We start from the raw sequence: 15,993 nt of genomic DNA on the forward strand, positions 1-15,993 counted from the left end.
ACTCGAGTTAGTAAGTCACCACCACTGAACGTCCACAAGAGGGCGTAAGGTAACATGATTTTGTGTTTCTCCCCGTAGTTGTAGTCCGTTTGTTAAAAAAATGTTGTCTATACAAAAGTAGGGATTCCGATTTATTAAAAAAACACATCATTATGCAGTTCAAATAAAATGCGAAACTAATGTGTGAGAACGAGTGGCTTATTTCGAGAAACGTATTTGGACATCCAACTTGCTGTGCATGTTAACGCCTCCTTTAAAGTAAAATACTGCAAAATAACAGACAGTTGGACTGAATGCAGTGCCATTCCCGTGCAGAGTGACTTGCAGTTTGCACAACACCATTTTCACCTTGTGTTCGCGCTAATGATGCACAAACGGCGCTTAACACGTCGATTACTTGAGCTAGGGCATCGCTCGCCACGTGAACCACTGCTCACGTGAACTCTGAGCTCTCTCTTGCCAGACAGGGGATGCAGCTGCATTTATAATCGCCTACCTATAACATAGAGATAGAATGTTAATACAGTTTCAGCAGCCCCGTAGAGTGTGATCTCTCCTCATGGCTGCCTCGCTGTTAATAAACTGTTGTGCACGTATACACTGGGATCCTCTACTGTAACATGAATTGTTAAGGAAACGTCTACCAACGATTGAATAGCATTTGGGTATTTTTTTTTTTGGTTTTAAAGGAGATTTAGTTGGTGTATCTCCCGTAACGGCGACCATAATGAGTTACGTCGTTCCTGTGCAGGCACACAACGTAGAAACAATCGTTTCTAACGAAGGTAATTTGTTGGAAATATTGGATCCCGAGATTCTGAAATATGATAGTGAGATCCACATTAGCTTCATTTCTGTAGACTGCTAAACGCTTTTATACTCCAAAATACATACTGCAGTACGGAGAAATCAGAATCGATTCTTACTTAATTTTAAGGCTATTAATTCTGGTTTATTATCATAGGTTCAAGGCGTTGCATCGTGAGAAAATGTATTAAATTAACTGTCACTGTTAACCTGATTAGCGGTTGTCCATTCCGTGTACTGTAGCGTGTATCTTCGTAAAGGGCTTTTGGTAATGTGCTCTCCCCGAAGCCTCGCTGGAGAGAACCAACCCTGATAGGTTTGAAATATTCAAATCATTACACAAATGGAAATAATGAGTAATATGTCTTTATATCTGATTCGGTTGATTGATTTATAATTATAGCGTTATAAACATCAGGGCGCAAATCGTTAATCAAGGGGGTTGTAGGTGCAGCATTATTTCTAAATGATGGGTTGAGAGAGTATGGCAGCTCGCTGTGGACACACCGTGCCGTGCACCTCGCTTTCGATTTTTGCGAACCTGCTCCATTCAGCATCATCACCACTGAGACGACACCAGAGAAACACCACCAGTGACCTAAGATTCCGACAGAAAAGCGACCAAGAGAGGGAGAAAGAGTCGACCGTGGTCTTTAAAAACCAGCCCACACGACAACAACAAAACGCGCGGGACTGTGTCGTTATTTTATTCCCATGAGCTGCTTTCATTCTCTCCTTCGTTCGGGGAAAAACGTAGCGCAGGGAAGACCCGCAATGCAAGATGCGGGGGATGACATCCCCACTCGCCCGTGCTATTGTTTCTTCCCGACGCCTCTCTAAATTTAGCCCGGCGCGCACCTCAGCATCAGCAGCAACAGCTCCTCTCGCCGGGGCGGCTTTGGCAGGGATGCCCCACGGTCTCTCGCCTCTCTGCTGCGCAACACGGAGCCTCCCCATCCACCGAGGGACCAGCACAGCCCCGCCGACTCCCAGCGCCGTCCGCCATCCGAGCACAGACGTGCTGCCCCGGCTGCCTCCGCCTCCCGGCCGCCCGCACTGGTGACATGACAACGAGGGCAAGAAAGAAAAGGATCAAAGGGCACAGACCTGGGGCCGGACGCGTGGAATTCAAGAGAAGAAAGGCCGTGAGAGACACGCCGCTGTGGATCGAGGCGAGGGCGCTGGTGTACCGGGATAGGCGTTCAAGAGCGCGCTAGAGCGGAGATCAGCGGAGAAGGAAACAGGCAGGGACTGGCTCAGACACGCTCTTTTGTACTGCACCTCATCCTCAACCACTCTTGTCTTAAAAAAAAATCAACAACTTTATTTATTAATTAATTTATTCTCTAATTTATTTATTTATGCCATTGCTCGTGTACCTTTTGCTTCCGTGGCTGACCATGGGTTGTATACAAAGCATCACCTGCAAGTCGCGGATTAAGCGGGAGAATATCGTGGTGTACGACGTGTCGGCGACCATAGACCAGTGCCCTACTGTGATCGAGGAGAACTCTCCCATCGTCCTGCGGTACAAGACCCCGTACTTCAAGGCGTCTGCCCGCGTGGTGATGCCCCCGGTCCCCCGCAACGAGACGTGGGTGGTGGGCTGGATTCAGGCTTGCACCCAGATGGAGTTCTACAACACCTACAGCGACATCGGCATGTAAGATTCCCGACCTCTGCCGCGTTTTATTTACACTCGTACTGTTCAAACGCACAAACCGTCACGCACGCTCACGGACACCCCGATGATGTGGTAGCACTAGAATCCGAATGGATCGATACATGTGGCACAGTCCCGGCGCGAGTACTTACTAGCCCCTTGTAAATTGATCGGCTTTATTACACCGAGAGCCGTGCGTGGTTCCCCCCTATAATAGCTCTGTAAGATAATAGTTTGTGGCAGTGTCTTCTTGGTCGAGTCAATTCGGGTTCGTGGTACATCTTGTTAGTAAGAGAAGCTCACGGTTAAGTTCAGATGAATTCCTCTAGCAGCAGCAATGAGGAAGCTGAGGATGATGGAGGTTCCTGGTTCCCCTGGTGTCTCCTGCAGCGATGTTGTTCCTTTCCTCCATGGATTTCAGCCTTTGTCTTTATCCTGCAGATTAACAGCAGCCTGATCTCTTCCCTGTGGTCACCACAGGTCAGCACAGCTAACCAGTGTGTATGTGTGTGTGGGGGGGGCAGCAGACTTCTCCGGATTTAACTGAACAAATGCTGTGTTCAGGAAAGTGGCAGTAGGGCATGTATCCGAGCTTTTACTCTACAAAGACTTTTGCGAAAGGTTGAAGGTATAAAAGCGAAGGGAGAAAACAGAAGGAAGGAAATGAGTCTGGAGAATTAGCTTCCTTGGGTAGGAGGGAGTTTTGGAGTTTCCAAGGTGTATCTGCTGGTGTCTCAGATCAGCGGGGCACAGCAGGTCACTCAGAAGATACCAGAGGTGCGATCTTGTGTTCGTACTCCATTGAGCACAGATTGGGAACCTCAGCTTCTCCTGATCTTGCTGTGAGGAGGGAATCACACAAGTCCCACACACTACTTGTGGCACAGGAAGTGTGTGAGCACAGAAGTGACATGTCTGAAGAAATGAGTTAAAAATCTCTGTGTCACACTGAAAAGATGAAAAAAATCGACCACAAATTGTCAGTTTTGGGCTACAACTGTCAAATCTGTACTGTAGGTTACAGACCTAACAAGGAAAAATACCTTTACAGAGATAAAGGCTTTATCAGTCAGCTATAATCAAGACGAAAGCTTGTGCCTCCTCAGACTACCTACTGTATATGCTGGTTTTGTCCAGCTATTGGTAGAAGATGGTCTCAATATTAGAAACTCCAAAGAAAACCTTTTCAACTGCAAGAACCTGTTGCATGTACTCCACAAAGATACCATCCCATGATTCTAGTAGAATTGCCTCAAAGAGGATTGTGGGATTGAACTGCATATCCCACTGGCTTCCTACAGGTCAGAGATACTGGCCAGGGAAGGCGATGGAAACCAGTCGGACATCTCCAGCTACTACGAGAGGCCAGTACAATATAGCTTATGTGCCCGTAAACAAGAGGGCGGTAGAGGTTTAATGCACTCAGCTTGTTTAAAAAGCACATTATCTACTTCAGAAGTTCAGACATCTACATTTCCCATTATTGGAACAAAATCTTACCAGAAATACTAACATCACTGCAGTGATCCTGAATAGTCTTAGCACTGTCATCACCAACATCAGCCAACTGAATTAAAAACATACAACAATAATTGTTGGGTACAATGAAGACACTACTTGGTCAAATGGGTTATTTTGGAGTATATTTATCAATTTTGAATCCCTCCCTGTCTTTCTTCAAACATACTGTACTGGTGGTTGTGCCTATTGTACATGTACATGAATGAATCCTATGAACAATGGCATCTGCTCACTGCAAGTTTGAATTTCGTACCTTGCTACTTACAGTATGTGGTCCATGATACTGTACCCATGGACTTACATGACTGCAGTTAAATTCTCCTTGTCCGTTAGTGAGTGCCTTGGTGTTGGAGTGACAAGTGTTGGAGATGACAGGCAGTAAACTAACAGGTCTGTAATTCCTGAGGTCTTTATTATCTCCTATCCTGGGCAGACGTGTTCTTCGGAGTTTATCTCCAGGAAGTGTGCCCATTCTTCAAGCGATCGATGGCAGGTTCCACCTCCTGCAGACAAGCACTGGGCAGTTTATTCCTGAGAAGGGCTCGATCTGAATCTTCTCCAGCTGTCTCATCCATCCTGACACTGTTCCACTGTCTCCTTTTCCCTGCTTGACTGCTCCATATTCACAGTGGAATGAACTTTGCTTATTTTACTTAATCTTGTGTCCTGATTGGGACACTAGGTGTCCTCTAGTAAGACACCTCCTTACTGTCCTCCGTGAGGAATTCAGGATTCAGCCCGGGATTGTTAGAACTTGCTCATTTCTCTTATTTCCTTGGTAGAATTCAGCTGGACAATTTCCCTTATGTTAAAAAGCAGTCAGCACAGCTCTTGCCCGACAGTGACCAGTTCCTATTTAGCTGAGCGGAAGATTGTGTGATATTCTTGGATGGCTACACATTGGAATTTTCATTCTTTGTGTTGGTGTTTAAATATATTCTTCCACCACATCCTGTGCTATGTGTGCTCTTGTCCTAAATGCAACATTAACTGTAACACAAAAGATTGCTCAGCCCTCAAAGACGTTTTTTTGTGTTTCAAAGCAGAGTAGGCAAACATACGTTAATATCTCAGCTCTGTGGATAGCCATCCCTGATAAACTTATTTCCTGAACTGCTTCTTGCATCCCTACATCTTCGTGAGACTTGTTTCGTAAGGGGCTCTTAATCCGATAGTTGGGGTCAGTGTGCTGTCCAGGTCAGGTGTCCTGCAGCATATTTCTGAGTTGCAGCGGGGGAGCTCTGCAAAGATCGACTTTGAACTGGGCGTCATCAGCTGTGCCGCCTCACATGCTGGGCCCTCAGTCCTTCTGTCTTTCTGTGACAGCAGCGTCCATCCCAGGGAGGAGACACATTAAGAGCTGAAGGACCGGGAAAGAGCCAAGCAGGATTCTGTGAGGTAACAGCAAGGAAGGCAGAAAGCAGAAGGACCACAGGACCACACAAGGTCCGGGACAGGCAAACAGGAGCTGTGGATCCATTGGTCAAAGGATACCATTAACAGGGCAGAGACGGAGCACATCAGGCATGTGGGGGAAATGTGTAAGAGCATATGCGAAGAAGTCTGAGCTCTGTCAAGAAGCAGGTCTGGTGCAGCAGTAAGAGATTTCCATGGCAATATGTCGCATCTGTGTGAACAGCAATGTTCCTCTCTAAACATTCCAAATGGTTCACAAAATGAGTGCCAAAACCGGAATGCGCAGCAAATGCTCATGGTATTAGACGACAGACTAACCGCATTCCCGTGAAACAGAAACCTGCCTTCCTTCTGTGGCCTGTTTCTGGAGCCGTCCTGACGGAGCCGAGTGGGAGATGGGTACCTGCTCCGCTGTGGGCTGCCCTCTCACATGGCACGGCCTCTAATTAGGTCCTCTTTCAACTGTGCCTGAGGTCATTTATTCTTCTATTTCATTTCCAAACCACTTAATAGGATTTAGATCTCCAGAGAACTCCTGAGAAACTGATTAAAGTGAGTTAAATCTGGAAAGTAAATTTAAACGGCGCATATTCCTTTTGTGCATATGTAATACTAAACGTACATAATGTGTTCATTATATATACCACCACTGCCATAAATATCGGCCCCCTCCCTCTCCGGCGCTGTTCTTCACGTATTTCTTAAGTCTAATGAACCTTATACTTAACGAGGAACTGTCATTTGGGTTGTTAACCATTGCATTTTCTGAGCAAGTGGTCCAAAATGTTGTTTTCAAGTGAATTAAGTGTTTCAAGAAACCAAGTGTGAAAACCAGTTTCTACAGCTACCTGGATGGCTGTAGAATATCTGTTCTATGTACTGTCCACTGTGCGTCACTGTAAATATTTAAAATATTACTAGAGGTCCTGGGAGAAGTCGTACTCATGCGCTGCAGAGCGTGGATGCTACACACTCTTTCAGTGCTGGCAGCCGATGACATGGAGGGGCGGAGAGAAGAGAGAGAGGGGGGGAGGGGTACAGAGAGAGGGAAAGAGAGAGGGATAGGTCTTCTGCAGCTGCAGCCAGCACATCTCCTTCTGTGACGTTCAGTTAAACCCGACCTGCAGTTGCATTTACATTTTATTTCCCCACTCAATGTGGGAAAAACTGTAAGGTTTCACCAGGAGGAGACAACAATACTTTAAGCACCACAGTAATATCAATGCAATATCAAGGAATGTTACTGTTAGTCCACCAGCTTTGCAGGTGACCTGGCGTTGAATTTCTGGCAACAATGATGACCCTTAATCACAGGATGAATATCCGGGACATAAACAGCCTGTTAACTTCATTACCCTCACTGTGCAGCAGGCAGTGTGGCCAGACATCTGCTTGTCTAATGATCAATAGAACGGCATGGAGGACAGTGTGCGTATGTCCCTGCCTCTGCTTGCAAGCTATAGTGTCGGCTGCCTTAACCACCACACTGTGGTTCAGAGAAATGGTGTTTACAACATCTTTTTACTGACAACTGGCTCCAGTGCTCTGACTCCAGAGCGAGTCCCTGTGATGACACTTTCTAAAGTGACTACTCCCTTGCCAGCAAGAACAGAAACTCAATGGTAAAAGCTGGGTAAGTGGTCTCATATCATCTTTCTGATCAGACAGGCAATTCCAAAGCCAGAGGCACTGCTGCAGCTGCTGTTGTGGTGGGGGAGGGGCACCTCTGAGATACAGTGATACACCCCAGGGTGGGGGGGTGGGGTAACCGGGCACATTTCAGAACATCCATGCGTCGCAGTCCCCATAATGCCTATTTTAGTGTCTTGAGCATCAGTGCAGAATCTGAGGAAGCTTTTTTTAAAAAAAATATTTGCATGCTCACAATTCTGCTGGAAGACCCTATTTTGAAATGGGTCAACTTGTAGAAGCAACTGGAGTCGCCTCCCCGCCGAATTAGCCTTCTCTAACTCTCCATGGCAACGTGGTTTGTTAATCAAGGGCATCTGCACCGGACTGCGCACTGCGCTCGCACACGACAGGATGTGACAGCGACAGCACTAATTGGGGACTCGGGAAGTGCCCTTTGGTTGCAATGAGCAATATGTTTCGAATCAATCAAGTCCACTATGCTGAGACACGCAGCAGCAGTTGGGCAGAGGCTGTGTACAGAGGTCGCCAAAGCAGCTCTGTAGAGAGGTAGGCAGAATAGCCATCCCCCCTCCCCCGTACTGATACAGTATGTGACCTGACTAGATTGCTGCTTTTCAGGCACGATGTCTTTCTGTGCAGGTATTCTTCTGGGAAGGCAGGTCCCAGCACAATCCACTACAGCTGTTGAATATAAATAACCCCTTGTATTTATTTTATTCATTCCGAACAATCAACAGTAATTAATGTATTTTAATAAGCTGCCATTACTGCTTCACTTTGTTTGAATACTCAGCCATTATTATTTTATTCCTGCTCAGGGCGATTACACAGACAGACACAGGTGTGGATGCCGTTCGGCGGATTGACAGGAAGATAAAGACGCACAAGTTGTACACCAACGCTCCCTTCCATTAACATGCTCAGCATGGCAGTATTTAAAGAGTGCTTTTTGTTGAAAATGCATGTTCTTCTGACAGCCTGCTGTTTGCCTCCACAGCTATTTAATCTAAGGATAAATGTGTTGTTCTCAGTGTGTTTCCCTTCTACGGAATAGTCAGAGACTGTATCTCCTCCAGTGTCCCCTCACAGACACCCCCTGTGCTTTGAGGTATACTCACACAGAAGGCCGCAGTTACAGTATTTGCACATGCGCACAAGAACAACAAAACACACCAAGACACAGATGCTCAGTCACACACACACACACACACACACACACACACGTGGGGGCACATGCAGTGGAATGTGCACAGCCACAGAGGTGCACACGTACACAGAACAAACTCGTGCACGCCCACACAAACATAAAAACAGTTACAAACGAGAGGGAGCCATTTAGTACATCTATCCTGTTTGGTAGTCAGTAGATTACCAAAACATGGCTGGGTAGCTTGTTTCAGACACCCACAACTCTATGGGTAAAGCAGTGCTACCTGTAATTGGTTTTAAATAGACCTCCACATCGTTTCCACTATGGTTCATGTTTCGCTGTTCATTCAAATGAAAAGGCACAAACGTACAGTGACGCACATGAAAAAAGACAACTATGGAATCAAAATTGCAGATACACCATCTGTGTCCCCAAACTGCAGACAATCTGGAAGAGGGATTATTAACAGGAGTAATCTGGGGTGCTGTGCATTTTAGTGCACATTTACTGTGTCAAGTCTGCCGCTGTATGGATTCCCAATATAAGGAAGCAGGAGGTGATTAAAAGAAGCTTAAAAAGACACTGAGAAAAACAGATTGGTGGGTTTGACAAACAGCATGGGTCTGCACCAAACCTGGGAGGTGTGGAGATAAAACAGAGAAAGTTGATGTCAAACACATTCATAAAATGCAAATACAAAGAAAGGACCTGAAAGGAAGATTTACCTAGCACGAGCCGTCGCCCTAAATGAGCTGTGTTTGTGCTTGTGAACCCTCTTTGTTCAGGGCACTGTGAAACAGATTTACATGGTTTTGGGGTTTATTTGTGCGTGAATGCTTATGAAACAATGTTTCACAATACAAAACCCAGAGTCTGGAGGAAGAGATGGCGTGTCAATAGCATTGTGGCTTTGCTACACCTTGGTTTTGAAACACTTTTAATAGCAGCTCTTTTTTTTCTTTACCACTCACAAGACAAACTAAATAACAAGGCAATAAGATCTCACATTATTCCCTTATTTTTGGGGGAGGATAAGACTGCATCCCTATAGCATGCCTAGAATAGGATGGAATTTGTATTAACAGTACTCTAGGTGCATAAATCTTACTCTCTACGCTGGGGACGGACAAACCTATAACAAGCACGAGCTACTGCAGCTGGGCCCATCCTCTGCAGTCCTAGCAGGGAGGGCTCTCCCATGCTGCAGGAGTGGAGTCTCTGTCTTTACACACCTGGAGGGAGCAGCTCAGTTGGTCCTACACAGCTCCTGCCCTGCAGGCTTCTAGCCACTTGGAACAGTGTCATTGTGACCCATTCAGCTTTTGCCTTGGGGAAGGAAGTAATAGAGACACAATTCTGATTGCAGACTAGAGGGTTCTTGTTGGCGTTCTCCAGGCCAGAGATGGGGTACCTCCTATGGGGTACCTCTAGGGTTGGCCATCCAGACGTCCAGCCTGCTACACCTGCCACCTCCCGGCACAGCACTCATGTGCCGGCAGTATGGATGCCCATATCCCCCTGTCTCTCTCTGTCCCCCCACTGCAGGTCAAGCTGGGAGCTGCCCGACCTGCGAGAGGGGCGGGTCAAGGCCATCAGCGACTCGGACGGCGTGAGCTACCCCTGGTACGGCAACACCACTGAGACCGTCACCCTGATCGGGCCCACGAGCAAGGTGTCGCGCTTCACCGTCAGCATGAACGACAACTTCTACCCCAGCGTGACGTGGGCCGTGCCCGTCAGCGACAGCAACCTGCCCCTGCTCACCCGCATCAAGAGGGACCAGAGCTTCACCACCTGGCTGGTGGCCCTGAACACGGGCACCAAGGAGAAGATCCTGCTGCAGACCATCAAGTGGCGCATGCGGGTGGACATTGAGGTGGACCCCAGCCAGCCGCTGGGCTCCCGGGCCCGGCTGGTGGGCCGGATTCAGCAAGACCAGCCCCGGATTCTGACCCGCATGGAACCCATCCCCTCCAACGCCCTGGTCAAGCCCAATGCCAATGATGCACAGGTTCTGATGTGGCGGCCCAAGAGAGGGCTCCCCCTAGTGGTCATCCCCCCCAAATAACACCGCGAGCAGTGCACAGCGTCACATGGGGGGGCATCTGCCTTAAACGCGCACGGGACAGGGCACAGACAACAGGCCTGCCTGCAAAGTAGAAAGATACAGACAGCAACAGGCCGTACCAAGGAAGGGACAACTTCTGCTTTGGCTGCCCCTGAAACCACACACTAATCCGCGAGGATGTGCCTACTCTTCGCCTCGGCTCAGGCAGTCTCGCTGCCAGCTGGGAGGGGAGACGGAAGGCAGAAAGATTCTCTCGGAGTTGATCGCCGAGGTGCAAACCACATTGGCCTTTTAGCCATGGAGCGCCTCTCTCTAACGGTACACAGGACTGGGAAAAAGCCAAATTGAACACCACTGCATTCAGAAAACAAAAAACCGTCACCTAGCCTTTTGCCGGCAGATCTGACACTCAACGTGAACTCGTGACAAAGCCAAAACACGTCCACACTCAGTTCCACATATGCAACTTCAGACACGCGCACTGCAGCAGATGTTGATGCTCAGATGTAAGATATTTTATCTTTTAAAGAGTACTGAAAAGAATCAAGCCACCGTCATGTGATTATTCCTGTCTCCCTGCAACAATTTCAGGCCATGATCGAAGCTGTCTCCTGTGCTGGTCTGCTGCAGAGCCCACCGGAGAGAGAGGGTCTTTGCGAGAGGCCGTGCAGTAGATCTGACCAAGAGACACCAAGACACCCTCACTATGGTCTGTATGCAAACCACACTGCAACACTAGGGGTGTCCTGTGGCAATTGGAATTAGCCAGTCGGCCAGTATTACACAGGACTGGTTCCCCGTGACTGAATTTTTGAAAATTCTGTTTTGACCAACCAGTATAGGCTGACATGGCGTAGCTGTGGGCTCATGATAAGGTGATTAAATTGTTCTTATTCCGATTCTTGCTTCCACATTAAGCTACCACAAATGGGAACCTCAGACAACAAAGTATATGTTTTATGTCATAGCAAAAAAAACAATCCAACTCCAGCTGTCAGGAGACTTGTTGTCGACTGCAGACGGCTGTGACACCTGTCACCTTAAAATGCGTTAGAAGGGCATTATTAAGAATACCCAAATCTACACTCCAGTGTGTCTCTTCACAAAGGTGCCTATTCCACAGTGATTTTATAACCAGACCTGTTTTCTAATCAGAGAGGACTCCAGTTACAGGAGGAGAAACTCCAGTGGGGAGCCGTGTCAGTGTGCACTGGGTGCAAAGAGAAACATGAAAGTCAATTCCACAAGGAAAAGTAGAAAGAAGGTAACGATATTTCGACAACTAAGCCTTCTTCTGGTGGCGAGAGAGAGGGAGAACAAATAACAAAGCAGGTGAGGGAGTGCCTCTCTCGCTACTCTCCACACACCTGAAGAAGGCTCGCCCGCCGAAACGTCGTTGCTTCTTCCTGCTCCTCAGCACGGTATGAACCTGATTGCTCCTGTTCAGAAGAAGACACTCTTGGAAAGGGCCTACTTCTCTTTAAAAACAAGCGTTCGCTGCTGTTAGCTTGCCTTCACAAACATCTGCACATCCCGCTACACAGAACAGGCTTTGAGGAGTTCTCAGGAGTGTCAGGCGCAGTTCACACACCAGGGGGACCAGGCCTTGACGGGAAACGAACAGGGTGCTGCAGGTCCCGAAGGCCCTGTGTGTCTGTTCATTCCTGCCCTTATCTGGGCCAGCCTCACACCGGCTCCCCTTCCACGCACGCCCCCCCCCCTGAGCCTCCCATGCCAGCCTGGTCTCGCCTCTTCGTGCACTGGGATGGTCTGGTCCCGCTTGAGAGAGCCTGGGACCACAGACACGGGGCTCCTGGAAAGAACGGCAGTGAGGGTGGTGAGGGTGGCTTGCTTCTCAGACCGGGGTTCGGACATGTTCTGCCCTTCCTGTTTCTGGGTGCTCACTGTTTTGGCTAATAGGACGGGTGGGTGGCACTGTGGTCAGCATTGCTGCCTTGTGGCACTGAGGCCCTGGGTTCAATTCCAGACCCGGGGTACTATCTGTGTGGAGTTTGTATGTTCCACCCCCCCACCACAGTATAAAGACATACTGGTAGGTTAACTGCCTTCTGGAAAACTGGCCCTGGTGTGAGTGCGTGCGTGCCCTGTGATGGACTGGCATCCCACCCAGGGTGTACCCTGCCTTGGGCTCCCTTGCAACCCTGTACTGGAGGAAGTGGTTAGAAAACGGATGGGTTTTGAGATTGGAGTAATATTTACACTATGCATTCTTCTGAACAGACAAGCTATGGGATCTGAAACCGGTGGCATAGAACACGTCTTTATTAAGTATTAAACACAGTACTACTTGAAATCTTTTCCCATATACTGGTGTTGTTTTAAATGTGTTAAGCTGCTCTGTGACCCGCCTGTTCACTCAATTCACATGCAAAGGGAAAGGGAAAGTGTTTAATGGAACTGCCCACCCTTTCCTCGAGTCTGTTTCCAGCCAAGCTCAGTCACAGTCTGGGCTGGCTGTGCAGGGGAGCTGTCCGAGGTGCTGAAGACACCACAGCCTTTCAACAGAGCCGGACTGGAAATGAGAGAAGAGACTTAACAACGTTTTCGCACTGTGGCACTGGAAAAAAAAAGAACAGGAAAAAAAAAAGAATGGATGCTTTTTGTTTGTTTTGCATGCCAACACAGTGTTTTTCAAATAAGAGTAAAAAAAACATGCTGTCATGGTGTGTTTTTTTTTCCTCCACAAGGACAAGCTGAAAGCTAACAGGAGGCTAAATTTGTAATAGAGGGAAGAGATGCAGCTCAAGAGGGGAAGCTTAGTGGTAGGTGTGTGTTGTAGGGCCTTGCACTGATCTAAAAGAGTGGAGAAGGGGGAATGTTAGCACACTGTAACCTGGCGACACTCAGGAGTGAGAACTACATGCTGAAATAACCCTCCAGGCCAACAAACAGGCCACACGGCCTTCACTCAAAACGAACGCAGAGAGCAGATCATCAAACAGACCCTTCTGACACGGACAGGCGGAATTTGATTTGTCTGCTGCATCAAATTCTCAGCCTGTGTGTGCAGCGCGCGTGGGCACCGTGCGTCTGTACATTACAGCTGCACGGAATGAGTGATTAACGAAATTATGTTTTCCACCAGACAACTGAAAAAGGCACTCTTGTACAGTGACTAACACTTCGAATGGCCAGACAGCAGCAGGAGTTTGTATTCATCTGTGGTGTAGAAAGAAACTCTTCGACAAGGCAGGAAAGAGCCACTCTCCCCAGGAACACTTGCAAGTCCTGGGTGGTGACAGCAGTGGCCTGTCCCCCCACACTCCCAGGATTTGGGCTTCTCTGGGGTGGAATTCTACCCAGCCTGTGCAGCGCCTGACATTCTAGAACTCTGCTCCAAAGTTAATAACTCCAACCCTCTTAAAATTAACTTCCTATCCTGCCACCTGAGGGCACAATAAGAATGGCCTGAATTTCTCCAGCTCTTCCCCCAAGATTCAATTCAGCAGTCTGACCACTTGCTTGTATTGTGTAACTGTCTGATGGGACCCTAGGAGTCCAGGTTTCTCACTTGCCTTCCTCCCTGTAGGAATCAGCAGACTCACCCTGGACACCCCAGCCCTGTTTTTAACTATTATAGCCGGGGGGGTGGGGGTGGGGGGGGGGAGTCAGCACACGGTGAGGGATAACAGTGATCCTTTAGGGCAGAAAAGTAAATGATTAGCTTCTCAAAGGGGATCGTAATGATTGGGAAACATAGGAGCACCAAACACAAAGAAAAAAAAAAACACGATGCAAGTTTGGTGTAAAAGACGTGTGCAGATTTCTCTAATCTAACTGTTTTTTTCAAGGCAAAATCTGTGATAACACTTTCAGGATCAGGATATTCTTAGGTGGCAGGGTGAGAAGGCTGTGAAACAGGCTAGAGGCAGCAATGTCACAGTAAGAGCCTGTCTGTGTGTGGAAGTGTGGAGGCATACTGTATACAGGATAGTGTACGCTCCCAGATTCCTCTTCCCCTCTCACTCCATGGGAAGATCCTTTCTGCCCAGTGATCTTCTGGCCAGGACTGCGGGAATTCAGCCCCCCTGCACATGCAAGCCTGCTACACTACGTTTCCAGTGACCCCAATAGCCATTAAAGAGTGCCACTGGAAGCATGACTGCTGAACTGTGTCCTGCTCTGCCCTACACGCTTTAGTGGTGAGCTGACAGTGAGTACTCCTCCGAAGGGCCAGGCTTGTCTTGTGATGAACTTCCTTTGTGTCTTTCCTAATGAGATTAAACGCCTATTAACAGAAACGGCGGCTGCCTTGCCCACCCTGAGTTTTTGCTCTTTATTTCCATTTTTCCCCACTGATCAAACTTCAGGGAGGACCAGCGTGGGCAGGGGCCGCTGATCAAGTCCCATCCGACTCCACTGCCGAGCGACTGGGGGAGAAAAACAGCAGGGAGACTGTTTGGCATGCTAATGATTCATTTACATCTCTTTCATACACTTACTCCCCAGTGTCACACCCCCTCCTTGCACCGAGGTGAAATTTGAACTAATCCTCTGCTTTGGTGATGCTGGGAATGGCATCGCTCAATGCCCTCAGCGATCCAAGCGCTTGCCAGCGAGCTCTTCTCTGCGTGGGGAGAGCAGGGACAGACACGCCCTCTGCCCCGCTGCCCGCTCCTCCCGGCCTGTGTCTTCGGCCATGGGAAGAAGAGAAAGGGTTAACACCCTCACTTCCTGTGGTATTCACATCACACAGACGGGCAGATGGCACGTGCTGTGCATTTTAACGTAACATCACACAAAACACAGACTAAACCCACAAGAAAAAAAGCAGTTGGCTTATTTTACACACGGTGGCGTTTGGTAAGAAAAGAACTGTGAGGGGTCTCCTGTACGGTGTTGCAGCCTCGTGGTGGACAGACTGCACAGCCATACAATAGATGTACAGTAAATGCATAAACATCCATCTCTATTCCTGGAATCGCCCTACCCCCCCCAGAGAGAGGAAAACAAAGACACACACCCTCCGCACAAGGCTGCAGACTCACACTCACGCACACCCGCGCAGAGGACACTCGCCCACACACCCCCCGCCGTGCAGTGCGCGCAGCTAATGACAGCCCCCCCTGCGGAGCCACAGTGCAGCAGTGCTGCCATCGCCACTGCTTCTAACGAGCTGCTCGTTAACAGAAAGTAGCAAAAACCCGGCCAGCCCACCTGCGGTCTGCGGGGGGCGTGCGTGGGATTAATCCGTTAATTGATTCAGGCCCCAGGGCTGCCGTGCGAGGTGGCGACTGCCTGTGCACATCTTGTGCGTGTGTGTGGCTGTAGAGCCTACGGATCGCCGTGTGCGCAGTAATGCGATGTAAGCTGTCCAGGTCAGCCGTCTGGTTTAAGCTGAGTGTGTGTGCCTGTGGACCATATCTGTCAAGGAACGTGTGTGGGGGTACAGGACAGAATGTGAACAGTTGGCCTTCTGAATCTTCTTTGTGACTTTTGTTTGTACATAAGTACGCCATAAACAGACACTGCTAGTGCCTATATCAATGTGTACGAGAGCACACAGAATAACTCTTGTCTGCTCCACTCTGTGACAACCTCAGCATTCTTGAAGGGATACCATAAGACCCCACCCTGCTGAAAATCTTACCTCTTATATTCTGAAGTGCTGAAGAAGGTCCTCTTTTTGCCAGGTTCACTTAGAAACACTGACATCAGAAGCTATTAATGTGTAGAAGCTCAGCTGCATAAGCA

General features: G+C 48.4%; 1 protein-coding gene across 2 annotated transcripts; it reads left to right on the top strand.

Annotated features, from left to right (window-relative positions):
* Positions 1–1,212: 1,212 nt before the first annotated feature.
* On the top strand, positions 1,213–14,540 carry LOC102689617 (protein FAM78B). Of its 2 annotated transcripts, XR_001479374.2 has the most exons (3): positions 1,213–2,470; positions 9,756–10,784; positions 10,870–14,540. XR_001479374.2 is itself a non-coding variant. In XM_015355916.2 (2 exons), the coding sequence occupies exons 1-2, from the start codon at positions 2,169–2,171 to the stop codon at positions 10,276–10,278; spliced, it is 825 nt and encodes a 274-aa protein (XP_015211402.2). In that variant the 5' UTR covers positions 1,213–2,168; the 3' UTR covers positions 10,279–14,540. The 2 variants fall into 2 exon arrangements, 1 of the variants encoding a protein (XP_015211402.2); XM_015355916.2 differs by having other exon boundaries at positions 9,756–14,540.
* Positions 14,541–15,993: the final 1,453 nt, after the last annotated feature.

The sequence above is a fragment of the Lepisosteus oculatus genome, chromosome 9, assembly GCF_040954835.1.
Source record: "Lepisosteus oculatus isolate fLepOcu1 chromosome 9, fLepOcu1.hap2, whole genome shotgun sequence".
NCBI lineage: Eukaryota > Metazoa > Chordata > Actinopteri > Semionotiformes > Lepisosteidae > Lepisosteus > Lepisosteus oculatus.

Coding starts and splice junctions, on each gene's coding strand:
- LOC102689617 (XM_015355916.2), top strand. CDS start 2,169: ATGCCATTGCTCGTGTACCTTTTGCTTCCGTGGCTGACCATGGGTTGT. Junction 2,471..9,755: donor ACCTACAGCGACATCGGCAT/GTAAGATTCCCG, acceptor CCCCCACTGCAG/GTCAAGCTGGGAGCTGCCCG.